Source organism: Myotis myotis, unplaced genomic scaffold (assembly GCF_014108235.1).
Source record: "Myotis myotis isolate mMyoMyo1 unplaced genomic scaffold, mMyoMyo1.p scaffold_m19_p_18, whole genome shotgun sequence".
Lineage (NCBI taxonomy): Eukaryota > Metazoa > Chordata > Mammalia > Chiroptera > Vespertilionidae > Myotis > Myotis myotis.
In genome coordinates, this window is record NW_023416322.1 from 43,011,455 (window position 1) to 43,038,956 (window position 27,502).

The 27,502-nt window shown below is 49.5% G+C and overlaps 8 protein-coding genes across 8 annotated transcripts; 5 read left to right on the forward strand and 3 right to left on the reverse strand.

Annotated features, from left to right (window-relative positions):
- The first annotated feature begins 2,427 nt into the window (after window positions 1-2,427).
- LOC118673690 (histone H1.4) lies at window positions 2,428-3,194 on the forward strand. The gene has a single exon (XM_036344840.1). The coding sequence runs from the start codon at window positions 2,473-2,475 to the stop codon at window positions 3,127-3,129; it is 657 nt and encodes a 218-aa protein (XP_036200733.1). The 5' UTR covers window positions 2,428-2,472; the 3' UTR covers window positions 3,130-3,194.
- A 1,133-nt stretch (window positions 3,195-4,327) lies between these two features.
- Window positions 4,328-7,430, forward strand: LOC118673697 (histone H2B type 1-C/E/F/G/I-like). Its single transcript, XM_036344848.1, has 2 exons — window positions 4,328-4,755; window positions 7,146-7,430. Exons 1-2 carry the CDS (start codon window positions 4,379-4,381, stop codon window positions 7,171-7,173), a joined length of 405 nt encoding a protein of 134 aa, XP_036200741.1. The 5' UTR covers window positions 4,328-4,378; the 3' UTR covers window positions 7,174-7,430.
- Window positions 7,431-16,299: 8,869 nt separating this feature from the next.
- On the forward strand, window positions 16,300-17,949 carry LOC118673706 (histone H2B type 1-C/E/F/G/I). Its single transcript, XM_036344855.1, has one exon. It carries the CDS (start codon window positions 16,338-16,340, stop codon window positions 16,716-16,718), a length of 381 nt encoding a protein of 126 aa, XP_036200748.1. The 5' UTR covers window positions 16,300-16,337; the 3' UTR covers window positions 16,719-17,949.
- A 123-nt stretch (window positions 17,950-18,072) lies between these two features.
- Window positions 18,073-18,492, reverse strand: LOC118673710 (histone H4). The gene has a single exon (XM_036344859.1). It carries the CDS (start codon window positions 18,468-18,470, stop codon window positions 18,159-18,161), a length of 312 nt encoding a protein of 103 aa, XP_036200752.1. The 5' UTR covers window positions 18,471-18,492; the 3' UTR covers window positions 18,073-18,158.
- Window positions 18,493-21,789: 3,297 nt separating this feature from the next.
- LOC118673691 (histone H1.4-like) lies at window positions 21,790-23,270 on the forward strand. Its single transcript, XM_036344841.1, has one exon. The coding sequence runs from the start codon at window positions 22,205-22,207 to the stop codon at window positions 22,844-22,846; it is 642 nt and encodes a 213-aa protein (XP_036200734.1). The 5' UTR covers window positions 21,790-22,204; the 3' UTR covers window positions 22,847-23,270.
- Window positions 23,271-23,702: 432 nt separating this feature from the next.
- LOC118673695 (histone H3.1) lies at window positions 23,703-24,189 on the reverse strand. Its single transcript, XM_036344846.1, has one exon. The coding sequence runs from the start codon at window positions 24,163-24,165 to the stop codon at window positions 23,755-23,757; it is 411 nt and encodes a 136-aa protein (XP_036200739.1). The 5' UTR covers window positions 24,166-24,189; the 3' UTR covers window positions 23,703-23,754.
- Window positions 24,190-25,299: 1,110 nt separating this feature from the next.
- LOC118673704 (histone H2A type 1) lies at window positions 25,300-25,914 on the reverse strand. Its single transcript, XM_036344853.1, has one exon. The coding sequence runs from the start codon at window positions 25,897-25,899 to the stop codon at window positions 25,507-25,509; it is 393 nt and encodes a 130-aa protein (XP_036200746.1). The 5' UTR covers window positions 25,900-25,914; the 3' UTR covers window positions 25,300-25,506.
- Window positions 25,915-26,138: 224 nt separating this feature from the next.
- Window positions 26,139-26,640, forward strand: LOC118673709 (histone H2B type 1-C/E/F/G/I). Its single transcript, XM_036344858.1, has one exon. The coding sequence runs from the start codon at window positions 26,189-26,191 to the stop codon at window positions 26,567-26,569; it is 381 nt and encodes a 126-aa protein (XP_036200751.1). The 5' UTR covers window positions 26,139-26,188; the 3' UTR covers window positions 26,570-26,640.
- Window positions 26,641-27,502: the final 862 nt, after the last annotated feature.

Here is a 27,502-nt window from a genome sequence, read left to right on the forward strand (position 1 = left end):
CTGTCACTGTCAATCATGAATTTGGTTGACACTCTATTATAGAGAAAGGGCGAATAGTGATATTAAAATATTTCTTCTAATTAATTTCCTTTCAATGTGCATGAATTTGCCATGAGGTCCCGGCAGCATCAGCTGCGATTTGGTGGGGTGTGGCTCTGGGGTAGTGGCGGGGCCTGTGTCCCACTTGGGGGAAGCCCAGTGTTGCTTTGTGGGCACCAGGTCCCTAGTGCCATTTCTCTGTGTGAGTCCTGGCAGCTCCTGCATTGAGCAACTGCCCCCTGGTGGTTAGTGTGCGTCACAGAGAGTGGTAGGACAGAGGGAGGGACACCTAGCATATTAGCCTTTTATATATGCAGATGTGGCACAGGGCATACTTATTGTTCAAGAGCATGAGCCGATTCCATTGAAACTGCTTAGACATGACAGCTTTAAAAATTTGCTATTTTACATCATTTTTGTACCACATTCAGGATTAATTTAAATAAGGCGATTTTTAAACATCTCATGAATGTTTCATCATGAAGATTTGTATTCTCATTTTTATTTCAGTAGGACTGGTGTATTGCAATGTGATCCACAAGCATCAGCAAGAATGCAGGCAGAGCCCGGCCGGAGTGGCTCAGTGGTTGAGCATCGAACCATGAACCAAGAGGTCACTGGTTCAATTCCCAGTCAGGGCACATGCCGGGGGTTGCAGGCTCCATCCCCAGTAGGGGGTGTGCAGGAAGCGGCCAATTGATGATGTTTCTCTCTCATCAACGTTTCTATCTCTCTATCACTCTCCCTCCCTCTCTCTCTAAAAATCAATAAAAACATATTTTTTTAAAAAAGCATGCAGGCAGATTTCTCAAAGTGCACCTCCACTTCCTGTGACTTTATGGACATCATCTGTAGGGTCTGCTGTGTATGAAAATATGGGGCAGTAAAACTCAAAATCAATGTGATTGCCCAAAACCAATGTTACAGCCACTGCACCCACAGAATAGTATCATATCCACTTAGGCACTGGCCAAAATTGTGTTTTTCTCTCAAGTGCATGGCTTGCAGTTTCTAGAAACAAGTCCACTCAGTTCATTTCGCTGGAAAAAGTCCTTTAGTTGGGTGTTCACTGCCAACTGTACTTCTGTGTCGATTGGACAACTACATAAAGGGCACCACTCTTTAGAGACCTTGCAAAAAACAAACAAACACGTCTTCAGAGAGAATGGCTTCGCTTCCATCGTCCCTCAGAATTCTGCTTCCGAGATGGAAAATTAAGCTGGTCATTTAGTCCTCCGTGTAACTTGTTTTCTTCTTTATGAAACCCTGGGACGCATCGGGCCATAATCTTCATGACCGAAGCTTATCTGGTGGGTGGACTAGTTCTTGATCCCCTATTCAGTAATAAGGGGTCCTGGGTTTCTCTAACAATAGTAGATGCCTTATAAGCTCCACTTCTGATTTATGTCCCTTTAAGACCAACATTTGAATTTCAATTCTAACTAGTATATGACAATGTGACCCTAGGGTATGGGCTGAAAGAACTCAGCAAGACCACAGACGTTGCTCAAAGGGCACCTCCCCTGCCAGGGACTTTGTGGACATCACCCGTGGGCTAGTTGAAAATGAACCTTTTCCCATTTCTGTGCACCCAGTGTTTTGCCTCCCCTTCCTTCCCAAGGCCCTGAATTGAAGGCATCTGAACTCCTGGAGCAGTTGTCCAGGGGAAGGGAACCAACAGCCCCGCCCCCAACCCTTGGGAGCAGACAGGGAAAGACTTATTCTAAGGAATTGTTTAAAATCGCGGGTGCTGCCCACAGAAAGAAAACCATGGGCGCATAGACTGGTGTCTCGGGGCCCCAAAATGGGACCCCTCGTGGGCAATAATTCGTTTGGCATTAAAGGAATCCAGCTTGATGAACTCAAATGCCCTCGGCTCCATAGGCAGGACTCTCCGAGGAGCCTGTGTTACTTCCCTCACTTAAGGGCAGATTTGTAATAAAAATCTTCATTCCAGGGAAATGGTTTTTTGATATATGAGAACCTAACCACTTGGAGAATCCTATGTGAGAGGTCAGAAAACTCCACCGTTAAAGATCGGTGTATAATTTACGCAGAAAATAGAAAGTTTTGTTTCTCAGAGTTGAAATCTGACGCGCACGGTGGGAAATATTGCTAGTTTTTCGCATAAAGGTGTTTCGTTTCCGCGTAACGGGACCCCTGGGCGAAGCCTGAGACTTCGGGGATCCCTTTCTGAGCAAAACCGGGCAATTCGGTGCAGGGGATTTTGATATTTTGAGCATTTTTCGAGGTGTAACAAACACAACTCGGGATCCGACAGGACACTCCGCAGCTGCCAGCGAGGCGGGCTGGACAGCGCACCAATCACGGCGCAGCTCCGCCCTATATAAGCGCGCGGGCGCGGCAGCGCGGCCCGAGTCCCGGCCAGTGTCGCTCTTCCGGCTCGAGTTCGCTCCCACGCCCGCCCGCAGCATGTCCGAGACCGCGCCCGTCGCCCCCGCCGCACCGGCCCCCGCCGAGAAGGCGCCCGCGAAGAAGAAGCCGCGCAAGTCCGGCGGCGCCGCCAAGCGCAAGGCGTCCGGGCCGCCCGTGTCCGAGCTCATCACCAAGGCGGTCGCCGCCTCCAAGGAGCGCAATGGCGTGTCGCTGGCCGCGCTCAAGAAGGCGCTGGCGGCCGCGGGCTACGACGTGGACAAGAACAACAGCCGCATCAAGCTGGGCCTCAAGAGCCTGGTGAGCAAGGGCACCCTGCTGCAGACCAAGGGCACCGGCGCCTCGGGCTCCTTCAAGCTCAACAAGAAGGCGGCCTCCGGGGAGGCCAAGCCCAAGGCCAAGAAGGCGGGCGCGGCCAAGCCCAGGAAGCCCGCGGGCGCGGCCAAGAAGCCCAAGAAGCCCGCGGGCTCGGCCACCCCCAAGAAGAGTGCCAAGAAGACCCCGAAGAAGCCCAAGAAGCCGGCGGCGGCTGTTGGAGCCAAAAAGGTGAAGAGCCCGAAGAAGGCGAAAGCAGCCAAAGCCAAGAAGGTGCCCAAGAGTCCGGCCAAGGCCAAAGCGGCGAAGTCCAAGCCGCCTAAGCCGAAGGCCCCCAAGCCCAAGGCTGCCAAGACCAAGAAGGCGGCCAAGAAGAAGTAGGAAGTCCCTTTGGCCAACTGTTAACACACAACACAACCCCAAAGGCTCTTTTCAGAGCCACCCACGGGTCTCCAGGAAAGAGCTGTTGCACTTTTTCGGGGTCGGCCGGGCGCTGCAGAGACGGGCGGGGCTGGGGGCGAAGGGAGGTTCCGGGGATGGAGGGTTATCCGGACTCGGTACCTGGCATACTGTCTAGGAGGGGTTCGGTTCAGCAGGACTGGGAGTTGCTTTGGACCTAGTTCTGGTTTGTCTATTTGATCTGCGGGGCGCCGGAACTGCACTGCGTCCCTTCGAGGCAACTTCGTTTCTAAATTGGCCCACAGACTCGGGCGGAAGTGCGGCATTCCCAGCCCTAGGGGTATTTGGCGACCTCTACAGGCGCACAAATTCCTAAGACGTATTTAACCTTAGGACATGTGGGCGGTTATGAAGGGGAAGGTTCACCCAAGTAAATACTACAGGATTATTTTTTTGTGTGTATTTGGGGGGGGGGGGGGGAGGGGAGGGTGTAGAGTGGGAGCGGAAAAAAACAATGTGAGAGGAAAATGTCGATTGGTTGCCTCCTGCTTGTGCCCCGACCCGGGCCCGTGCTGGGGAGGAGCCTGCAACCTAGGTTACGTGCCCTTGACCGGAATCGAACCCGGTGCCCTTGGGTCCACAGGCCCACGCGCTAGCCACTGAAACACTGGCTAGGGCTAATCATTAGAGCTTTGATAGAATTGGGGCTGCTGGATTTCAGTGTCGCGCAGCACGTTGCCGAGTGCCTGGTGGTTTCGTTAAGTGCCGCGGGCGCGCGCCACTGCGTTTGTCAGCCACAGTCTGCGCCAGCTCCTGCGCCCAGGACATCAGCTCGGCCGCTAGGTGTCCGCTGGCGCGGGCCCCACACTCGGGGTCTGGAGGTGTACCAGCCGGCAGATGGCCTCCGCCCACAACCCTGCAGCTGGTGCATTGTCGGGAAGTTTCACAGGATCTGAAGTACACAGCACAGAGCTGGCCGAGGGCTCTGGTAGCGCTGGGTAACATAGTCTAAGCATCTGATTGGGCCCAGCAAAGTAATCCAATAGCCAATGAAAAGGTACAATGAAAAGTTTATTTACATGCTCATTTGTGACGACTACCTATGAATCCTCCAATCAGGATCGAAATCATACTAGCCTCATTTGAATACATCGTCTATAAATAATCGCCCCACTGCTGAGGGGTCATTAGTTCTTCTAGTGTGAGCGCCAGTGGGACACCTATCGCCGTTATGCCCGAGCCCGCCAAGTCCGCGCCCGCCCCGAAGAAGGGCTCCAAGAAGGCGGTGACCAAGGCGCAGAAGAAGGACGGCAAGAAGCGCAAGCGCAGCCGCAAGGAGAGCTACTCGGTGTACGTGTACAAGGTGCTCAAGCAGGTGCACCCCGACACCGGCATCTCGTCCAAGGCCATGGGCATCATGAACTCGTTCGTCAACGACATCTTCGAGCGCATCGCGGGCGAGGCGTCGCGCCTGGCGCATTACAACAAGCGCTCGACCATCACGTCCCGCGAGATCCAGACGGCCGTGCGCCTGCTGCTGCCCGGCGAGCTGGCCAAGCACGCCGTGTCCGAGGGCACCAAGGCCGTCACCAAGTACACCAGCTCCAAGTAGGCGCGCGAGCACGCGGCCTCACTCCTTAACCCCAAAGGCTCTTTTCAGAGCCACGCATACTTTCAACAAATGAGTTGTAATCTATTCATTCGCTCAGAATCCATTCTCTGGTTTCTCTGAGTTGAAAGCTACATCACCATTTTATTATAGAAAGGTGTAGGGAATACTTGGGGATTATCCAGCAGTAATAGCTGCCACCAGTTGTATAAATGGGAGACAAGCGCAGTTCATAAGTAAACGCTAAATTGTCCTGAAATTGATTGCAAATGTACAGCTCCCATTTCCGTGTGCAGGTCTCCGAGTTGATCAGGGATTTGATGATGACCCCTCATGAAAGCACAGTGCAACTTTTTGTGACAAGTTCTCTTTAATCTTTAGAGTTTTTCTCAGGAAAAAAAAAAAAGCAAACTATTGCTGAGAAAAGGTTGAAAACACTGTTTTCACGAAGTATACCGAGGTTTTTCTGGTTTGGTGGCTGTGCAGTTCAATTTCTGCTTGAGGCTCTGAGCAGCGAGTGGGGGAGGGAGAGGGCGCAGCCTGTGCTGCATCCCCAGGGCACAGGGAGAGGAGGTGGGACCAGGCTTGGAGGCGTCTTCAAAGCCTGGCAAGCAGGTAATTTTGGGTGAAAGGCAGTTTTCGCCTTGGGCACAAGAGAAGGTTCTAACCCTCAACTACAGGCAACTTGAATTAGGGACATTGCCCATAAGAGTTTCAGGAAGAACCTGTTTGGCCTGTCTGAAGGGCAGGACGAACTTTTATTTACCTGCTCTTATGTTGCAACAACCAACCCTTTGAAGCCCCCAAAGTGCAGGACACCATCCGTAGCTCAGAGCGTGTTGTGTACCTGCTGCCCTTTCTATCTCCAAACCTCTCCCAGCGGCCGGTGTCTGACCTACGTGTGTGGGGTCCCTGTGTACACAAGATTAAATGTGAATTTCTCGTGTTAACCTGTTTTCTGTTGGTAAGATTATTTGCGAAGCAAAAGAACCAGAGGAGGGAAAGGAGAATTTCCCCCTTCCACACACTGGCAAATGGGCACAATTAAAATCCAGAATAATATTTTTAATATTTTAAAAAGCAACGCAGAGAGCCACCAAGAAAGTGAGGACCTCTCCAGCCCAGGGGCCTGACCCCTGTGACACCCCAAGCACCCTCAACACCCCAGTGGGCTTTTAACCAAAGCTGAGCTTTGCTTTCCGGGGGTTTTGTGACGCCTCTCCATGATGGGGAGCCTGATACGAAGTCTTTCTTGGTGAATCGGGCACCAGAGCAAAAGCTACCTCCTTGAGGTGGAAAGAGGAACTAGAAATAAACACACACACACTGAGGATGGCAAGGGAGAGTCTGCCCCGAACCCTGGGGCCCAGCAGCGCCGGTTTCACCCCTGAGGATTTGGACTAAGAGCCCAGCTAACTTGTCTCTGGCATTAATACCACAGGGATTCACCCAGGCTGAGAATGTAGTTTAGGGATATCCCACACTGGTTCTGAGCCCTGAGCCACCTGGTAAAGGCAAATACAAATCCGCCCTGAAGGAAAAAGCTTTGTTTTAGGCCTTAAGAAATCTCCAGTGATACAATATCAAATCACAACCAAACTAAACCAAATACACCAGGAAACAGGAAACCACGGCAAGAACAAGAGCAACAGACAGTGGAAACAAAATGAGTAAAAAGGAAATTAAAGACTTTCAGTGACTAACTGTAATAGATGTAAAAAAACACACACACACACAAAAACACAACAAACAACAACAAAAACCCCTTTTGCCTACACAGATTTGCAAAAGAAGAAAATGGAGCTCAGAGATATTTAAAATTTGGTTCCAGAACACCACAATAAAAAATATAAAATAACCAAATGGAAATGATGAGCTGCCTCCTGCACACCCCCCACTGGGGATGTGTCCTGATCATGGAGTCGAACCATGACCTCCTGGTGCAAAGGTCAACGCTCAACCACTGAGCCACCGCAGCCGGGCTCATGTAAAACTCTTAAAAACAGTTCTGACAATCTGTTATGGATTTAGCAGTTGTTACCAGTTATGTTTTCCCTAGTCACTGATTTAGAGTGTAAATCAGAGTAGCCAATTCTGTGCAGCTCAAAAACAAAAGGGAGAGAATATGAGCTTTGAAGTGTTTGAATACCACCCCAAGAGGGGTCCTGGTGGGATTTGGAGCACAGAGCCTGTATTTTCCAGGAACATCTCCTAAGTATGAATTGAGTCATTGTTCATGCTAACAATGACTAAAGTGTAGGTGACACTGCAGATATTACGTCTGAGCACGTGTACAAGCAAATGTAAAAAGGATCTACTTCGTTGTATAGCCATTATTAACGCAGGTGGCAAAATGACACCTAACAAACACCTTTTTTTTTTCAATTAGGGCAGAAATGAATGCAGAGAAGAAATGAATGCAAACAGTAACTGAACATGTGAATCAACCCATAGAGGTTATGAAATCCGAAACGTCTGATCTGCCTGAGAATAATTGCTGTGTATCCCACACGTACCCACCCCCTCCTGGTTCCGGCACATCGATTCATCAAAAGGTCATTCGCTGAGTGGAGGAGCCCAAACACGGTGTTTTATTTTAGCTTTCTCATTTTATTACTTGTTTCAATCCTAAAAATAGACTTTCCTTCTGTCACAAGCCCACTTACTGGGAATTCTTTCTTTCCGATGGACTACCTTTGCTTAGAGAAGTCTGACTGAGAGGACTGGCCACGCATCTGTGATATGATTAATAAAAATGTGTGGAGTAAGTACTGGAATTCTGCATTCATTTTTAATTCAAATCTTTCTCCTAACATATCCCGCGTGCTTTCTGGTATGAAGGTCTGAGTCGGCGAGGCTGAAGCCCTGCCCTGGCTTAGGTAACGGTCTTGAAGGGAAACAGCCTTGGAGCTGACAGAGCTCACATCCGGCTCCTGAACGAAGGGAAACAGCAGTCTGAAGCCGAGGGCGCGCTGAGCCCCTAGACTGACGGCAGAACCCGATCGTCTGCATTTCTGTTCCCAGGTGACGCCCCAGCGCCTGGGCCGGAGCTCACCCCGAGAACTGCCCTTCGCAGACATGCTAATACCCAACAGCCACGCAAACCGCCTCAAAAGACGGTTCAGACTCTGGTGCAGGTGGCACACAACCCTCCCCTGTTCATCCGCATTTTATTTATTGATTATTTTGCAAACGCCCAGATGTTCCCAGTGCTTTCCAGATGTTCACTCGTCATTCTCCTGACACATGTCATCCCGATCTCACTCACGGATTTACCGATTCACCTGAAGCTTCGCTCAACGTGCCCCGCGTCCCACGGTCTTACCCCAGGTCCTGCTCTCAGCACCGCACAGAAGTACATGTCTGTGGGGAACGCTAGGCCATCGGTTCGCAACCTGGGGGTCGAATGACCCTTTCACAGGGGTCGCCTAAGACCATCGGGAAACACATATATAATTACATATTGTTTTTGTGATGAATCACTATGCTTTCATTATGTTCAATTTGTAACAATGAAATTGGGGGTCACCACAGCATGAGGAACTGTATTAAAGGGTCGCGGCCTTAGGAAGGTTGAGAACCACTGATCTAAGTCATCGTCCCGGGTCGCTGGGGAGACACTGACACCCGCTCCAGCCAGGCCCTGCGCCCTCCGGTCAGCTCGGCCGACAGACCTGAGCGAACCCGCGTCGCTTCTGACTCCCGAGGCTGCGTCTGGGGATCACCCAGCCCCCCCTAAAGCTCAGCCCCGAATCAGAACCCGCCAGTCTTTATTGCTGCCTCTGGGTTTTTGTTATTGTGGTGTGTCATTTTTTGGGGGGGAGGGAGGGGGCATCTGGACTATTCTTGCTCATCAACATGACATGTACAATTGCTTCACCGACGATCCATCAGGCTGGGGCACGACATTGCCGTTTCGGTTATTCTGGAACTTAGGAGCATGTGAGCACATTAAGTCACCACAGGACGTAAACACTGCATAGCTATCAATTCGAGTGAGTCTTGGTGTGGATCCCTCAGTGACATTTCATCGTTTTATTTCTATAGATCTGGAGGGCTTTTCCTGGTCTCAGAATCCTTCGCCTGCTGTGCTGTAAATGGTGAGAGGCTTTTCCATCTCCATTCGGGATGGGTCACTGCTGAAGTCGCGGGAAGGCCTGATTTCCTGTGTCCACCACCCCCGTAGCGATCGGTGAGATCGAATCGTTTGTACAAACCCGTGGACTTTTGCAACGACGTTATTTTCAAACAAGAAAGATAACATCTTTTCTTACCGAATCCCTGTCATCAGTACTTCCTGTCTTGGCCTAGAAAGATTGGCAGGGCCCTTGGTGCCATGTCGAATAGGAGCAGTACCACAAAAGCAGAACTTCCGTCTTCCTTTTTGGCTTTTGGGGAATCCTTCCAAAACTGATCATTAAACATCATTCACACTGTAGCCGCTCCTTATGAAGTAGCTACTCCTTTTCACTCTCAGTATACTGAAAATGTCTGATAATTTTTTTTTTTTAAAGTATGAGTGTTATCTGCTAGCAGATACGTCCACTGTATCAATGACGACCACATAGTTTTTCTCCAGTATCTCTCACTGGAAGATTTATGATGTCAAACTTTTCTCCCATTCTTGGAATAAGCCCTACAGGTATACTGTTATTTTTTTAAATAACATATCCTCTTGCTTTTCATTTGTGCTTTAAATAGCACTTTTTAAATGAATGTTCCTAAGACAAGACTATAGTTTATTCTTTTGTCTCTTCCTTTGTTTCTATCTAGGCTAGATAATGACGTTATGCATTTTCAAAGGGGAAAAAGGGGAAGACATTATTTTTCAATGGAAACGCCTTGTTAAATAGGGATTATCAGTTCCTCACATTTCACTAAAACCTGTAAAGCCAACTGTGCCTGGTGTCATTTGGATTGAAGGGTGCAGGAGAGATTTCCTTGTCATCACAACTTGTTTATCTTTTTTTCTTGGAAATTATCCTTTAATGTTAAGTTTAATTTTTGTAAAAGTTGTCCATCGCATTCTCAAGGTCCTTACTCTCTCCCTTTTGGAAACTGTGTCCATAAGGGGTTTGTCTTTGCTTTCATTAGACAGTAGGTGGCGCTACGAGCCCGCGCCAATTTTTAATTTCCAGCAGCTTTCCCTGAATCTCTACACTCAGGTGTGTGATTAAACCCTTTCGGCAGAAGTCCTACAGCCGCCACCACAGAGCCCTGCCCAGACAGATTTCCTTCTGAGGAATTTTTCAATATATAATTTTTCCCTCTACCCTAGGCTTTCTCGCCGGCCTTGGCTTTATGCTCGGTGTCTCCAGGTCAGTCCAAGGGCCCGCTCCCCGGGGGGGCAGACTTTGGGTAACAAAGCTCAGGATCCTGATCATGGAATTCGGCCCAGGGAACCCAGTTTGTTGTGCTCATCACTGGTTTCACCGCCTAGGTTTCTATTCCAGGAAATTTCCAGCGTTTTCCCTGGTTTCTTGTTCTCTGGCTTTGCAGTTTATCTAGTCCTTAGGTATTTTGTTTTCCAGAATAGTACCTTGTTTTCCACGTTGGAAATAAAGCTCCCCGGAGTGTCCCTCCCCAGCCCTACTGGCACTTTCAGCCTCGAAATGTGTGATATCAGCATGACTATACTTGCTGTCCTCCGTGAACATGTCCGAGCCATATTTCCCCCTCATTCTTATTTTCTTTATTATTTTTTAAATCCATGCATCTTATTTTCAGACTCAAATAAACGTAGGACTTTCTAATGCACATTTTTATTACACATGTTCTTTTGCTTTTAAAGTAAACATCATAAAAAGACAAAATATTGTACATATTCTAAAACTCTAACAATACTTTTCTGAGAAAGGCAAATGAAAACATAAAACGTCCATGAGGCCACATCATGTAACAAAATAACTACATGTTACATTTAAGTTAATATCTACCATTGTGTAGAGTTATATTTTATGTAGAACTTAAAACATCAGTCACTTCTTGGATCTGGAGAGAATGTTTATGGGGAAAAGTCCATCACAGAAATCCACTTATTTAAAGCAAAGGACTCGATTTTTGTTTTTCAATTAACAATCCTGTGGCCCAAGTAACTCTCTCCAGCTCATCAAAGGATCGATCATAACTGGACCCAGAAACTACCTGGAGAGGCCATTCCCACGGCATCCAACTTGCCTTTTTATTGATAATTGTTCAGTTAAATTTAATTTCAGATTAAATTAAAACCAAGTGTGTTCAATTCTGTACACTGTTAACGTTTTTAAACATCAGGTCCATCAAGATTTATATGATATCATTGAATGTGCCTGACAATATTGACTTTTATCTGAGACTTGAGATCCTCGAACAAGGCGAAGGTTAGAGAAATCCCCACCCCTCCAGTATTCCAGAAGAGGCTCACAGCAGGGAACCACGTCTCCCCCAGAGCCTTAGGCTTCAAGGGTGAACTGTTGACCTATGACACAGTCCTCCCAATTCCCACTCTTTAATTCACAGATGATTAGTTGAACTGCTAATCCCCACTAATCAATCAGAATAATAGGCTTGTCGGCCAAAGGTTGCATTTTCTCCGTGACCCCAGGTTCCAGAACCTTGACCCACCCTCCACCTTCATGAGGGTCCCTCCAGAGAATTGGAAGACCTCAGGCTAAAATATTTTCTGATCTGCTTTCCAATTAAATCACGTTCTCGCCTCATCTTCCTATACTGGCTGGTTCCTAATCTTGCTAACTCTCCCATCTGAAGAAAATCCCTTCTGCCTAACCTTGAGACGCATCCAGACCTTAAGCAAGTCCCCCGGGCCTATAGCAATAATCCCTTTCATCCTGCCCATAATTCTTTCCAAAAAAGTATCTTCTTACCAAGTCTGAACCTCTTTTTCATTTAACACAATTCTTGGACTATTTTGTCTGGCCCGTATCCTGTGTAACTCACTAAACTCATGTGCACGTGGAATGACCACTCCAGTTTCGGTCAATCCTCACCACTCTTCAATGTTATATAGAGCCCAGGTTCGTCTGTGGCAACACAAAATTCAGCCAAATAAATTAGGTCTGATTATCTTTTAGCGTTTCATGAGTCAGGCCGCAGACAGCAAGGCTTTTAGCTACTGCAAGGGGCTCTCAGGGGTTGCACAACCTGCCAAGTTTCCATAGGAAGAAGGTGGGGCAAGGAGGCGATTTACAAAAGAAAAGAAAGGTGTGTTCTGGGGCTGAGGTGTCTTTTCTTTGGGGGAAGAGGATGAGAGGATGTTTATCAGGCAGATGCCTAAGGAGGAGCCTTCTTAGACTGATTACCTTACTGGTACTTGACTGGAAAATTCCGGACCAGTTGATTAAGATTCCGTTTCTCCTTTCACCTTAAAAAAAGGGGGGCGGGCCCGAACCGGTGTGGCTCAGTGGATAGAGCGTCGGCCTGCGGGCTGAGGGGTCCCAGGTTCGATTCTGGTCAAGGGCATGTACCTTGGTTGTGGGCACATCCCCAGTGGGGAGCGTGCAGGAGGCGGCTGATCGATGTTTCTCTCTCATTTCTAACTCTCTATCCCTCTCCCTTCCTCTCCGTCAAAAAATCAATAAAACATATTAAATTTAAAAAAAAGAAGGGAGGGGGGCGGGGGGAAGATTACCTGTCTGGGAGAGACTGAAACTGTAGTTATGTCAGTTTGTTATGGACCAATGTTCGCGAGAGTTAGACCACCAACTCCAATTAGGTCTTAAGCAGCAAGTGAGGATTTATTGAAAACTGGCCAGCGACTGCCGTAGGCGGTTTTTCCCACGACAGCACTGACCCTGGTTCTAGGCCAGCCTTTTATTCCCAAAAACCATACAACGGTTGGCTAAACACACACAAAGTTACCTGGGATACATTAATCAACACTGCCCCGTTACCAAGGTATTCATTAATCAACTTGCCCCGTTTCCCTAGCTAATAATATCAACTTGCCCCGTTTCTCTAGTTACTAATATCAACTTGCCCCGTACCCTAAACTACCCTCGACCACAGTTGGTTCCATTTCCCCAGTACAAGAGGGGCTTAGCTGTAACAAGTTATTAAATCTAAGTTTGTTATCTTGAGCTTTTGCCATGAGTTGTGTCATTTTGGGCCTGTGGCTTTTCTCTATTTATGACCCACACACTTAAAATTAGTTGCTTGGTCCTCATACCCTTATTTAAATCCTATAAACTCAGTGGTTACACTTGGGCAAATGGTCAAGGGTCATTGACTTGATGCTTTTACTGTAGGACTCATCTTTTTCCTTAATTGGACATGAATTGGACCACAAACGTCTTGTGTTTCCAGGCAACATGCATGAGGCACCGAATATTCACATTCATTTGCACAGAGAAGTGCCCTTCTCCTGGTGAAATCTCATGGGGAGGATGAAATCAGGAAGGGAAATTTCCACAGCTGAAGGGATCCGTGTGGATTTCACTTCAGAGCTTTGTCTCACAATTGGTGGCTTTCAATTTTACCCCAAGTGGAAACACACTAACATTCTCAGCTAGTTAAATTAAAAAGAAAAGAAAAGCTAATGGCAATGCTAATAATAACTGACAACAAAGAACCGAAAAGGAAGAGTGTTTGGTCCTTTGCCCGCAGCGCCCTGTGTCCTGGCCAGGCTGCAGAGGCAGTGGGCACCTGCACCCTGCTGGGCTCCTTGACTTTCGCTCCGGTCAGGGTCGGGGGACGGGAGAAGCACAAACAATTAGGTGATGACGTAGAACAATAAGGATGTCGCAACATATGAAAGCCCTGGGCCAAGTGATGAATTAGAGCTAAGCAATGAAATACCTGAGCCCGAAAGGGTTTCCTGTAGAAACGATTGTCACATACAAAGAAGAATTTGTTCCAATGACTGACGAGACCCTCAGTTATCGGAAACCATGGAGGGTGGCCCTGGACCAGAATCTCGATGGACGGCTGAATTCTGAAAACCAGGGCGAGTTTGCATGTAAATGTGATAGATGCCTTGATTTCAATGTTATGTTTTTGACAAGTGTATACACTTAATTTTTCTGTCAAATATGATCACTGATAATAGGCAATAAATATTTCCTTGAGGAAAAGTAAAAAGGGGGGGGGTGTTTAAAACCATGTGTGGAAAACAGAAGATATTTCGGGGGAACGTGCTCCTTCCTGTCCTTTGTTTATTCCCAGCCCCCCCTTCCCTGCCGTGAAGAGCAAAGACCCTCAGCACCTGCTTCCACTGCAGCCAGGCGAGTGGGGGTCTCCTTAAGGTGCTGAGTCTGGCTTGTAGGTCAAGGGTGGAGCCTGAAGCTCTGCATTTCCAACCAGTTTCTGGGTGACTTGCTGCTGGTCGTTCAGGGACCCCAATTTGAGTAGCCAGGCCCTAGAAGAAAATGTCAGATCAAATCATCGCATCCAAATCTTCAACTTGATACCTCGTCCCATGGGCACTGACCTTGAGACCAATTCACAACCGGCATTCCCTTTTGCTTAGAGCACATTCCACCTGCTGAGACCATTATCTTCCCCCTAGGACCCGCCCAGAGAATTCTCCACCCAGAAAAGCCGCCTGGAGCCCTTTAAAATCCCCTGACTCCCCGCCCCTGGGTGCTGCCGCCATGCGGGGCTCAGCCCATCTGGTTTCCCAGGTGACCTAATAACTTCATAATTCGTACCCCTTTCGGCCTCCTGTGTTCCTCCGTCTGCGACCCTAACAGAAAGGAAGCTACTAAATCACTGGGAAGCGAGGGTCAGTGGGAGTCAGGCCCATGCCTCTGGCACCCAGGCTGCACAGGAAATGCTGCAGGCGGCGCCCGGGAGGAGTTGAGGCAGAGAAGTCGGGTTGGAGGCAGCTGGGCCGTGGCAGGGACAGCAGGTCACGGATTTGTGGCTCTACAGACAAGCACTTATGAACCAGCTCCCGGGGCTGAATAAAACAGCAGTAGCTACCTAGGCAGTTAGAGAGGTGAGGGGAACGCTTTTCTATTCACACAAAAACTCAGTTTCCGCTGCTTTACGTATATGGCTCGTTTCCTTGTCCGAAAAAGTAAAATTCAATCAGGGAGGGGCTTATGGTTAAACAAACACTAATAAAGCCGTTCGCTGTTGTTCTGGACCAGCTGTGGGCAAACTACGGCCGTTTGAAATGAAATGAAATGAAATGAATAAAACTAAAAAAAAAAGAAAAAAAAGACCGTACCCTTTTATATAATGATGTTTACTTTGAATTTATATTAGTTCACACAAACACTCCATCCATGCTTTGGTTCTGGCCCTCCGGTCCGGTTTAAGAACCCATTGTGGCCTTCGAGTCAGAAAGTTTGCCCACCCCTGGGCTGGACACTGAGGGAGACAGGATGAAGCTGAAAGGGTCTTTGGGAGGTTTCCTCCACATGGAGGTGAGAAGGCAAGTGAACTATTTTAGGAAACAAAGATAAGACTTGTTAAGTTCAGGAGTGTGGTCTTGTTGGGGGCCAGGCTGCCACAGGCTGTTGGGGGGGGAGGGGGGGACGAAGCCGAAATCCGAAAGAATACATCTCCCTGCGACAAGATGGGACGTGAAGGACTGGCAGAGAAACCGATTCTGATAAACAAGGATAACTTCTTTTAGCCGTTAAACACCAGCTTTCTTCAGTTTATTTTTAAAAATCGCTTCACAAGTTAGACTGAAAAACTATGTGATCCTCCTCTGTGGCTAGACTGGGAATGATTTGACACTTGTCAGTGTGAAGCACTGTAACCATATTGGCCAACAAATTCCTCCCTTATCTCTGTTATTGTGCTTTCTCCACGGTTGATTCCCTGCCCTTTAATTTCACTTTATGTTTCTGCATCATGAAACAACACTGCCCTCGGCGAGTCTGGACGATGGGGAACCAGCCTTTTTTTTCCTGACTCCTGCCCCCAACAGGGAAACAGAGGCAAAGGCAGGGGCGGTATTTTTATAAACCCATTTGGGCGTGAAAAAGAATTGTGTCGTTGCTTAAGATTGCAGCCAAACTGAGAGACAGCTAGCACATGATACCACTAATTTGTGGGATCTAATGAACAAATGAACTGGACAACAAAACAAGCCCGGAGCAGGGAGGGATGGAGGAGACGGGCATACCTCTTGTGGGGGGGGAAAACAGAGAAGAGGTAAACCAAGGAACTTATACACTTGTATGGGTAGCCAAAGGGCAATAGGGTGGTGAAGACCTGGGAGTGGGTAGGCCCTGGGAGGAGGGGAGAGATAGAGGAGAGGGAGAATTGGGAGATATCTGTAACGCTGTCCACGATAAAAAATATATATATACATATGTAAAATTGAAAAAAGAGATAGGGTAGTCGAACATTCTTTAAAAATTAAACTAGAGAAATCGTGATGGTTCATCTAAATACCTTGATTTTATCAGTGGGGAAAAGATTGCAGCTTCATCTTAAATCACTGAAAATTCAAATTTGGGACTCGCGTTCATGATTGGACAGAGATAATTTTTGACGTCACTTTGAATATCCACCAATCAGACACAAGATCTTGCTTTATATTTGCATACCAAGTTCTATATAAAGGGATACATCCGTCTTTCTTTACTTTCTCCTCTAACCGGAGGCATCCGCTGAGCTCCCGACCATGCCCGAGCCCGCCAAGTCCGCGCCCGCCCCGAAGAAGGGCTCCAAGAAGGCGGTGACCAAGGCGCAGAAGAAGGACGGCAAGAAGCGCAAGCGCAGCCGCAAGGAGAGCTACTCGGTGTACGTGTACAAGGTGCTCAAGCAGGTGCACCCCGACACCGGCATCTCGTCCAAGGCCATGGGCATCATGAACTCGTTCGTCAACGACATCTTCGAGCGCATCGCGGGCGAGGCGTCGCGCCTGGCGCATTACAACAAGCGCTCGACCATCACGTCCCGCGAGATCCAGACGGCCGTGCGCCTGCTGCTGCCCGGCGAGCTGGCCAAGCACGCCGTGTCCGAGGGCACCAAGGCCGTCACCAAGTACACCAGCTCCAAGTAGACGCGCGAGCACGCGGCCTCACTCCTGACCCAAAGGCTCTTTTCAGAGCCACCCACGCCTTCCCGTAAAGAGCTGTGCGCCGGCCAGTCCTGGGGCTGAGCCTTGGGCCCGACGTTCCAGAGGTCGTCCCCGGCCCCTCATGTCCCCTCCATTGGCAGCCCTGCCGCGCGCTCGGGCCCGGGGAGTGTAACCCAATGGGGCTGAGACGCAGCGCGTGCTCACCTCTTGCCATTGCCCCGTCGGCTGGAGGCGCAGCTCCCCGCGCGGCTTCTACCTGGGCCGCGGCGCCTCGGGTCCCGGAATAAACGTCATCACTGGGCGCCGAAGGCCTCGCCAGCGTTTGAAAAGCCCGCGCTGGACCGGCGTGTGTGGGTGGGGGAGCGCCTCTAGGTGTCGCTGCGGCGCTAATTCCTCCCCCCCACCCCGCCGGGCCTGGGCGTTAGGGACTCGCCCGGCGCTGTCTCTCGGGGTCTTTAGAGACATGTTGGGCGCCTGCAGCGCCCCGGGGAGAGCAGTGGTTACGGCACCTGCTTCGACCTCCTTGATGTTTTTAGGAGGCGCTTAAGAGTTAGGTGTGTGTTTTGGTTTTAACGGCAAAGCACACAATCCCTTCCGCACTTACGCCTCGTCTCACAGACCAGACCTGCAGCACAATTCCCAGGACGCGGTCTCCACCAGGTTCCTTGTCTGCAGCCTCCAGCGCGCCCTCTCGCACCGTCACTTTCCAGTTCCCATCCGGTCTCCAGGTCCTGGTCAGGAGAGGGGCCCGGGCCAGTCTGGACGTGGAGGGGAAGTAGTAAGTAATGTGGGAATAGAAAATGCTTTTCTATGCCTTTCTTTAAAGTATACATACATACACCTTACGTGAGGCAAACCGGGCACGTATGCCGGGTTCAACGTCCATGCGCTGGGCACTCGGGTCTGGAAGCCTACGGCCTGTGAACCAGTGAAGCTGAGCAGACTGCAACCCACAGGAAACACCGCGACTTCCCTTCCCTCATTTACCTGGAAACCGCAGAGGGTTACTTCTGGGAGTGACATAGGGGCAGGACACCCCACATTAAAGCAGTAAGAGGTGGCATCGCTGTCCTTTGAGAAACACTCCTTCGTATACACGCTTCCCTGCCACCACTTACTCTCAAAACGGCGAAGTAGCACTGCCTCTGGGTCAGTGGGCCGGGTTCCAGCCATCAGACAGAGGGTCTGGGTTTGACCCCTGGAAAGGGCGTACGCCGGGCTGCAGGGTTGCACTGTTCCCAACTGCCCATAAGAAACGTAGAGGGGAAACATTCGCAGGTGAAGGAACTTACAAGCCTGTGACTACCTGAACCGCCGCGAAGACAAGACAGTGCAGTTAAAAGTAACAGCTCTTTTAAAAGAAGGGGTGGGTGGCCCTAAAAAGGGCCTTTGGTTTTGCTGTCGAAGGTAGTAGTTTGGGCCTCAGCCGCCGAAGCCGTAGAGGGTGCGGCCCTGGCGCTTGAGCGCGTAGACCACGTCCATGGCCGTGACCGTCTTGCGCTTGGCGTGCTCCGTGTAGGTGACGGCGTCGCGGATCACGTTCTCCAGGAAGACCTTGAGCACCCCGCGCGTCTCCTCGTAGATGAGCCCGGAGATGCGCTTGACGCCGCCGCGCCGCGCCAGGCGCCGGATGGCGGGCTTGGTGATGCCCTGGATGTTGTCGCGCAGCACCTTGCGGTGGCGCTTGGCGCCGCCCTTGCCCAGGCCCTTCCCGCCTTTGCCGCGTCCGGACATCGTGACTCCCCAACTGCTCAGCTGGTAGCGCAATGGTGTGGTGAGCGCCGCTCAGTCTTTTTATAGTCGAGGGACGGACCTGATTGAAACCTTAATAGCAGGCGTGGCAATCCACTCAGTTCCTGCCCTTTGCACATTGTTCCGGCTCCGAGCTGTGGAAACCGGTGTTGCGCCGGAAGCCACGCTGAGTCCGGGAGGGGGAATCTAATCAATGCTACGGCGTGTGCATATGTGTAGTTTGCATACACTTGAAGCCTTTAAGTGGGCCGTTCCATACACTTTCCACAAGGAAGCCTGACACTTGTCCTTCAGGGCTCCCAAAATATGAAGTCATGAGTTCGTGCATGTTGTTCCTCATAAAGATCGAAGCCATGCAATTTGTTTAACATCTGAAAACACACACACAAATAAAACAGCCACATCATTAATTATTCCTCTCCCCAACATGCACTCCTCTAAAATGATGAGTACTAAGACAGATCCTAATTTGCTAAATCTTTGTGTGGGGCTATGAAAAATTTTTCCTCCCATCTTCAGAGTTCTAGGTGGGCTAATCCAATTAACAGCGACAGGTTAATGGGAGAAAGCCAAAATGTAATACATCCACAGGGGGAATTATGAAAATCCCAAAGATGGGCAAAATGAAGTTTATATGTCATTTTGAACAAAGGAGAAAGGGGAGAAGGGCTTTGAGATTTCAAAGGAGAAATAGGCAATTTGCAGGTAACGAAAGTGGGGAAAAATTTCATGCTAGACAACTCAGAAACAACGGTGCAAAGGGAAATGCAATGAACAGATCTTTGCACAGGTCCTTCCTGACTTTCATAGTTAATTCTTTTGTTCTAAAGTGTGTTTTCTGAAATTATTATGCTCTGGCTCCCTTCCTAAAGCAGGCTTCTCTATCCGAATCTCATTAAGAAGGAGACACTGCCCTGGCCGGTTTTGCTCAGTGGATAGAGCCTCCGCCTACAGACTGCAGGGTCCTGGGTTCAGTTCTGTCAAGGGCACATATCTGGGTGGCAAGCTCCATCCCTGGTTGGAGGCATGCAGAGGGCAGCGATCAATGATTCTCTCTCATCATTGATGTTTCTATCTTTCCCCCTTTCCCTTCTTCTCTGAAATCAATAAAAATATTTTTATTTTTAAAAAGGAGACACTTTCCTGTTTGTGTTGGGCTTCAGTTGATTTCAGCTCCGAATTATCTGTATGCCAAGGGGCACACTGATGGGAGTGCTCCTCCCAAACCCCGCACTTCTTTTGAGAACAATTCACAACAATAAATACGTATATATTTACTTCTTCACTCACTTCGTTGAGAAGTTCCAGCTGACTCTGGGTAGACCCGGCTTTTCTCCATGGTTTGTAAGGAGGACCAAGCTCGCATCAAAGTTGCTCCAGGAGTTCACAGTATAAGGAGCCCTCACGGTTTGGCTCAGTGAGCAGAGCACCGGCCTGTGGACAGAAGGCTCCTGGGTCCTGGGTTCGATTCTGGTCAAGAATACATGTCTTGGCTGCGGCCCCCTCCCTCATCTGGGCAATATTTCTCTCTGTCTTTCCCTCTCTCTCTAAATAGTCAGTACAAAATGTTTTTAAGTATTTATTTTTTTAAAGAAAGCAACAACAACAAAAAACACACTCTGTGGAAACGAATTCCAGAGTGGAGTTCTTAACCTGGGAATTCAGACAGGATTCAGAGGGTCTGAGAACTTGTGTATAAAAAAACACCTTGATCTTTATTCTTAATATCCCCCAACGGAATGGTAGCATTTCCTCTGTTTATGAAAACAGTTAACAGTATAATTGGCTAGACCTGTGCTATAGTCATATCACAATGCATCTACAGCTATTGATATCTCAAAACATAATTTAAATATATCACTCCATCAAACTCTAATTCTTGGTCATATGGGTAATCTTGTTTAATGTATTGATAAAGAAGAACATATGTTAATACATGTTAATACTTCCCTGATTTGCACTTTTGATAAACTTAATAACAGTAGTTTAATATGGTGTTTTTGTAATCCATATATATTTTAATATTTTTTAAATTTTATTTATTGATTTACAAACATTTTTTAATCCTACCTAAGGATATGTCTTTATATTGCTGAGAGAGAGAGAGAGAAAACATTGATGTAACAGAGACACATCGATGGGTCAAGGAGAAAGCTTAACTTCCTGTGCTTTGCCGAGTCGTGTAGTATCCCAGCGTTTCCCTTTCATAGTCCGAGTGGAACTATGATGACGAGCTTGTTGATGACGAGCGTTGACGACGAGCATAGAGCTTGAGGAGCGAAAAAGAAAATCAAATCACTGTTACCAAACTGAAGGAGTTTGCCTCTTGGGCTGTTCGGTTCAAGAAAGACAGTTGTGGGCCTGTCCTTTTATTAATTTGCAGCAGGTGGAGGAGACAGGGATGCATAGCCAAAGCTCTGTCCCCTGCAGGAGGCTTAGCCAGTGCTCATAGACTATTTGGTTAAATACATGCTGATTTCTCCTTTGCTGTTCATTTACCAGATTTGATTCCTGTCAAGCTCCTTGGCTGTTTCTGTGTCTACAAAACACTGTGCTGTATTTCAGCATTTAGCAAAAATAGCATCCAGTGAGACTCTTGTCCTAACAACTCTACCATCAACCTGTATCTTACTGAACAGAAAGCATAAGCTGTAATGTGCTGCCTATAAACCTATATCCTTTCTTAAATAAGAATTTTAGTAGTAACTATAGAACATTCTTGCTTTTAAATGTCCCTGTCCTAAAGGAATCCTACAGAAGTGAGTGTGTGTGCTGTGTATGTTCCTTAATGCTGCTGTTACTTGAATTCTTGCCAAATGTATCTTCCCCAAGCATGACAGACTTCTGTGCCCAAAAGCCCATGAACATTTGATTAACATCCCCCTCTTTAAAAAAAAAAAAAAAAAAAAAGGATTTTTTTAACCTGTAGAAAGCACCAACTCTCTTTATGCCTTTACCTGCATCTATTCTGCCATCAGCTACTGTAACAGGCCCAACTGCCCTAAAAGACAAGCATTGATTACTACATCCCCCATCTACTTTAAATAAATATTGACTCCTTACAGCCAAAAATAGTCGCCAAAAGCTGTGCTAAAGCTGTTTGAGACAAATCAAAGGCTTTTCTGGTGAAAAATCACTGGGATTCCAAGCACCCTTTCGGACTGCTCTTGTGGACAAATCCTGAGAGAGCCTGTGCTATTTCTTCTCCTAGGAAGGCGATTTTCTGGGTAAATCTCAGGGAGAATGCAGCAGATGCTGACATGTATGACAAGCCAAGAAGGTATAGAACATTACTGGGGGGCAAGATCTTGGAGGCACACGGGGAAAATTTTATATTTTAAACGAAAATCAACAAGTGGACTCTCCGATCTGTGAATCTCTGAGAGTGTCGGGGGCTTTTGACAAAGGCTGAGCCCGACGTGATGCTAATCGAAAGGCGACAGTATGACGGCCTCAAAGCTTGACCTGTCCCGGTGGATTGTAGAGTAAAATTGCAGTGGTTCTTCCACAGGAAATTTTAATTTTTTGGCTTTCCTGGAATGGAACAAACACAATTCCGAGACGGAGCTGAGACCCAGCTGCTCTGGGGCGGAAGAGGGAGCCGGGAGCCAATCAGCGCGCGGCGTGGCTGTGTGTTTATATAGACGCTCTCCGCACCGGCCGCGCCGCTCGCAGACTCGTTTTTTTTAATCTGCCAGGTTTCCTCGCCGACGACCATGTCCGAGACCGCACCGACCGCGCCTCCCGCTCCTTCTGCGGAGAAGACGCCCGCGAAGAAGAAGCCGCGCAAGTCCGGCGGGGCCGCCAAGCGCAAGGCGTCCGGGCCGCCGGTGTCCGAGCTCATCACCAAGGCGGTCGCCGCCTCCAAGGAGCGCAGCGGCGTGTCGCTGGCCGCGCTCAAGAAGGCGCTGGCGGCCGCGGGCTACGACGTGGACAAGAACAACAGCCGCATCAAGCTGGGCCTCAAGAGCCTGGTGAGCAAGGGCACCCTGCTGCAGACCAAGGGCACCGGCGCCTCGGGCTCCTTCAAGCTCAACAAGAAGGCGGCCTCCGGGGAGGCCAAGCCCAAGGCCAAGAAGGCGGGCGCGGCCAAGCCCAGGAAGCCCGCGGGCGCGGCCAAGAAGCCCAAGAAGCCCGCGGGCTCGGCCACCCCCAAGAAGAGCGCCAAGAAGACCCCGAAGAAGCCCAAGAAGCCGGCGGCGGCGGCGGGAGCCAAGAAAGCGGCCAAGAGCCCCAAGAAGGTGAAGGCCGCCAAGCCCAAGAAGCCGGCCAAGAGCCCGGCCAAGGCCAAAGCCGCCAAGGCCAAGGCCCCCAAGCCGAAAGCTGCCAAGACCAAGAAGGCTGCCCCCAAGAAGTGAGGACCCGTCTGACTCCGTGAATACAAAGGCTCTTTTCAGAGCCACCCACGTCATCAGACAAAGAGCTGGTGGCACCACATTCCCTGGATGGGGTGGGAGGCGGCGGGCCTGAGGCTGTTCTTACACGTTGCGCCTGGTGCTTGGTGGTCTGTGTGTTGAGTAAGTACACGTTTACTTTCCCAGTGAAGGGTTTGGCGCGCTAAAGTGCTTTTGGGGTTAAGGTTGGGCAGCGCTCGCTTATCCAGGGCTCCACTATTTGCCCTTGACCCAGCCAGGTATCCAGAAAAGACTTTATTGCTGAATAGGAGTCGGTGATACCATGTGAGAAGTTGTGAATAAAAAGTACACAAACTTGCCTGCACTTAAAGAAAAAAAAGCTGTTTTTCTTTAATTGTGAAAATTAAAGCCTCATTTCCCACCACAAGTTTCAGCGTGTTTTTTTCCGACTTGTATTTCTTGCGTTGTGCCTTAAGGTGAAAGCTTATAACCCTTTCCATACACACGTTTTAGCCTCATTTCACCAGTCTTGCTTAGGGGTGAAAACGGTGCGCTAAGCTACTTTGACCCTATGCCCGGAGCGACTTCCTAGCTATTGTTTACCAATTGCCTCAGGCTAGGGGCTCCCCCATTGCTGATTATGCAAAATTACACTCGGGCATCGCCCGGAGGCGTTCGGGCTTGCTTGTGAAGTGCTGTTCCAAGGAGTGAGGGTTTACACAGCACTTAGAGGATTTTGGCTACATCTGGTAAATATGGTGGAAAGAACCTTTATCAAACACAAGTTACCTTGAAACTACGAGCCTCTGAAGGTGACAAAGTCCCACCCTTTTGCCCACAGCACTTCTAAGTGAAGTTGTAGGTGGCTCTGAAAAGAGCCTTTGGGTTTTCGGTGAACTTTGGGTGACGGTTTACGCCCTCTCCCCGCGGATGCGGCGCGCGAGCTGGATGTCCTTGGGCATGATGGTGACGCGCTTGGCGTGGATGGCGCACAGGTTGGTGTCCTCGAACAGCCCCACCAGGTAGGCCTCGCACGCCTCCTGCAGCGCCATGACGGCCGAGCTCTGGAAGCGCAGGTCGGTCTTGAAGTCCTGCGCGATCTCGCGCACCAGGCGCTGGAAGGGCAGCTTGCGGATCAGCAGCTCCGTGGACTTCTGGTAGCGGCGGATCTCGCGCAGGGCCACGGTGCCGGGCCGGTAGCGGTGCGGCTTCTTCACGCCGCCCGTGGCCGGCGCGCTCTTGCGGGCGGCCTTGGTGGCCAGCTGCTTGCGGGGCGCCTTCCCGCCCGTGGACTTGCGCGCGGTCTGCTTGGTCCGAGCCATGGCAAAGCAAGGAGAGGCGAAGCTGGGGATGAAGGGGAGAGTGGGAGCTCAACCAGTATATATAAGGCGAGTCCCGCTCTGATTGGAGCAGTTATCTGTCCATCAAGCCTCAGAGTAAAGTTATTGCTAGCGGCGATCACTTCCGGATAGGTGGGACTTCCGGTAGGTTAAGACCGAAAATTAACTTTTTCCTCCCAAGCACACTGTTAGAAGGGGTTTTCTATCTACCGTTTTTCGCCTCCATCGTCTTTGTACCGTCTCTTTCACAATATTGTGGCTTTATCCCCGCACAAATTATCACAGACGTATGTTGTTCGCTTGATAAGAATTGTAAATTTTGGCGCTTAAACTGCCTTTCCTGTGTTTCATTTGAAAAGGCGCGCGCTAAATGTGATTGGCTAAGTGACTTGTTTTTGCCTCATTCAAGTTTAGGAAGACGGATTTCAATATAAATTTCTTGATTTCCCCATATGACCTTAGACTTTCCCTCTCCCCACCCCCAACTTGGAGATTTTTAAATGTTCTGTTTTCATATACTTTCCCTAAATGCAACAAGACCATTAATTGAAGTGATTTTGTTTTCTGTTGTAACTACATTAATATGTGTATTCCCTATTAATCAGCATCCTCACAGAAAGCATGCCACTAAGTTTGACACTTTTACCTGATGCCTGTGTAAAATGTTTAGAAAATACTCAAGTGTTTGAATGTTGCAAAGATTACTAAGCCTTTTTACAGTAAGGCTGAAGCCTGTGTTAAGTTCTGCCTAAGGTCATGAGGGTGGAGGCGGGAAGAGGATAGGTGTAATAGCATAAACAAAACTGAAAAATAAAGAAAAGGGCACGACTGCGGGCACATAAAGTATTGTTTCCTATTTGCAAACGGTTAAGGCCCAGCAGTGTTGAAGACCCACTTACAGGTGATTTGTCCTATTAAAATGCAAAACTAACCAACAAGAGACTGAAAAGGTGGTTTATTGCGGAGGGTCATTAACTATATTTGCATTTAAATAGTCACCTTTGACCAAACATCCCCTTTATATACAATGTGTTTCTTATCTTAATCTTGAGTTATTGCTACAGTGATCAGCTTAATTACCTGAAACCGAACACCTTTGTTTCTACTTGGCTGATAACTTTTCCTTTTAATGTATCTTTTCAGAGGTTAACTTCGCTCTTATGGGTGTTTACTGACATCTACTGACCAAACACGGTAAAAACCATTTCCAAGCAGCTGGTTATGAAAAAAAAAAATGCAAGCCCTTTCAGTGCGAAGGTGGGTGGCTCTGAAAAGAGCCTTTGGTTTAGTTATTTGCGTCGTTGCCAAAGGAACGCAGGGTCCTTACTTGCCCTTGGCCTTGTGGTGGCTCTCGGTCTTCTTGGGCAGCAGCACGGCCTGGATGTTGGGCAGCACGCCGCCCTGCGCGATGGTCACCTTGCCCAGCAGCTTGTTGAGCTCCTCGTCGTTGCGGATGGCCAGCTGCAGGTGGCGCGGGATGATGCGCGTCTTCTTGTTGTCGCGCGCCGCGTTGCCCGCCAGCTCCAGGATCTCGGCCGTCAGGTACTCCAGGACCGCCGCCAGGTACACGGGCGCGCCCGCCCCGACGCGCTCAGCGTAGTTGCCCTTGCGGAGCAGCCGGTGCACGCGGCCCACGGGGAACTGCAGCCCGGCCCGCGAGGAGCGCGTCTTGGCCTTGGCGCGCGCCTTTCCTCCTTGCTTTCCACGTCCAGACATGTTGAGTTTAATGTGTCAGCAAAAAGCAGACAGCAAAGTGAAAGTGCAGCGGTCTCACATTTTATAAACATGTGTGGGCGCGAAAAAGCAGTTGTGTCATTGGCTAAATCTACAGCTCTATTTGGCATTCTGATTGGGCAGACTTTATGACGTCACTCTGAATATGCACGAATTGCACACAAGAATTTAACACCTTATTTGCATACCACTTCGTATATAAAAAGGATAAGTCAAACTCTCCTCCATCTACTGCATTCTCCAGCTGAACCAGTCCGCTGAGCTCCCGACCATGCCCGAGCCGGCTAAGTCCGCTCCCGCCCCGAAGAAGGGCTCCAAGAAGGCGGTGACCAAGGCGCAGAAGAAGGACGGCAAGAAGCGCAAGCGCAGCCGCAAGGAGAGCTACTCCGTGTACGTGTACAAGGTGCTCAAGCAGGTGCACCCCGACACCGGCATCTCGTCCAAGGCCATGGGCATCATGAACTCGTTCGTCAACGACATCTTCGAGCGCATCGCGGGCGAGGCGTCGCGCCTGGCGCATTACAACAAGCGCTCGACCATCACGTCCCGCGAGATCCAGACGGCCGTGCGCCTGCTGCTGCCCGGCGAGCTGGCCAAGCACGCCGTGTCCGAGGGCACCAAGGCCGTCACCAAGTACACCAGCTCCAAGTAGACGCGCGCGCACGCGGCCTCACTCCTGACCCAAAGGCTCTTTTCAGAGCCACCCACGATTTCCCATAGAGAGCTGTGCACTGGCAAGTCCAAGTCCTGAGCGTTCGTGCCGACACTCGGGAGGGGGTCCCCGAGTCCCCCACGTGGTAGATGCAGGGCCACCTTTCTGGACAATAGTGTCCAGTACGAGGCTCCCATGCGTGTTTGTGAGCGTGGACTGAAACCCATGTATGTCTCACCATCTAATCCCCTCAAGCTGCTTGCCACCATTTTTTAACGTTTTCGCAGGGACTGTGTGGGCTGCAAGAGACGCTTTATAAAGCTTCCAAATCGACCCTGAAATGTCTGGTCTGTTTTCAGTAAAGCGTCCCCCCAAAGCGCCTCACTGGCAGCCTCCACGAGCGTCCTCTAGGTGTCGCTGTGGCTCTGCGCCCGCCTTCCTTTGTGTGGCTCCAGTGACTTCCCCATCCCCATCCCCCGCCCTGTGCCCGCGGCCTTTAGAGCCCTTGCTAAGCGTTTTATCTAAGGGTGTGGACGCCTGACTCAGGGCTCTTTTCAGAGCCGCTTACAGTCTCAGGGAAAGAATTGCATGCCTTTCTGTTCCAAGCACAATGACGCCTGAATTTGCTGAGCCTTTGTCCCTTCTAGGAAGACCTGTATGGGAGCCCCGTGTACTCAGTACAGTAGGCCTGTTCCTCTGCCTCCAGTGCTCCCGGGACTTGCTGTTTTTAGGGCAAACAGGCTGGAGTTGTGCACACCACACTCATTTGCAGTCGCTTCTACGCACAGCTAGCGGGGCTGGCAGGGGGCAGTTACAAGGGGGCGCTCTAGTTTGCTTCTGTGTCAGCTCTGGTCTTACCTTCTGGGGCAACTGTAACCATTGAACCAAGGTATCCATCTGGGCTGTCGATCACTACTTCTGCCAATGAAGCAG

Bases quoted from the DNA above. Each gene is read 5' to 3' on its own strand.
- LOC118673706 (XM_036344855.1), top strand. From the start codon at position 16,338: ATGCCCGAGCCCGCCAAGTCCGCGCCCGCCCCGAAGAAGGGCTCCAAG.
- LOC118673697 (XM_036344848.1), top strand. From the start codon at position 4,379: ATGCCCGAGCCCGCCAAGTCCGCGCCCGCCCCGAAGAAGGGCTCCAAG. The intron at 4,756-7,145 runs GTAGGCGCGCGA...TTTTTCAATTAG, and splicing joins ACCAAGTACACCAGCTCCAA to GGCAGAAATGAATGCAGAGA.
- LOC118673710 (XM_036344859.1), bottom strand. From the start codon at position 18,470: ATGTCCGGACGCGGCAAAGGCGGGAAGGGCCTGGGCAAGGGCGGCGCC.
- LOC118673690 (XM_036344840.1), top strand. From the start codon at position 2,473: ATGTCCGAGACCGCGCCCGTCGCCCCCGCCGCACCGGCCCCCGCCGAG.
- LOC118673691 (XM_036344841.1), top strand. From the start codon at position 22,205: ATGTCCGAGACCGCACCGACCGCGCCTCCCGCTCCTTCTGCGGAGAAG.
- LOC118673709 (XM_036344858.1), top strand. From the start codon at position 26,189: ATGCCCGAGCCGGCTAAGTCCGCTCCCGCCCCGAAGAAGGGCTCCAAG.
- LOC118673704 (XM_036344853.1), bottom strand. From the start codon at position 25,899: ATGTCTGGACGTGGAAAGCAAGGAGGAAAGGCGCGCGCCAAGGCCAAG.
- LOC118673695 (XM_036344846.1), bottom strand. From the start codon at position 24,165: ATGGCTCGGACCAAGCAGACCGCGCGCAAGTCCACGGGCGGGAAGGCG.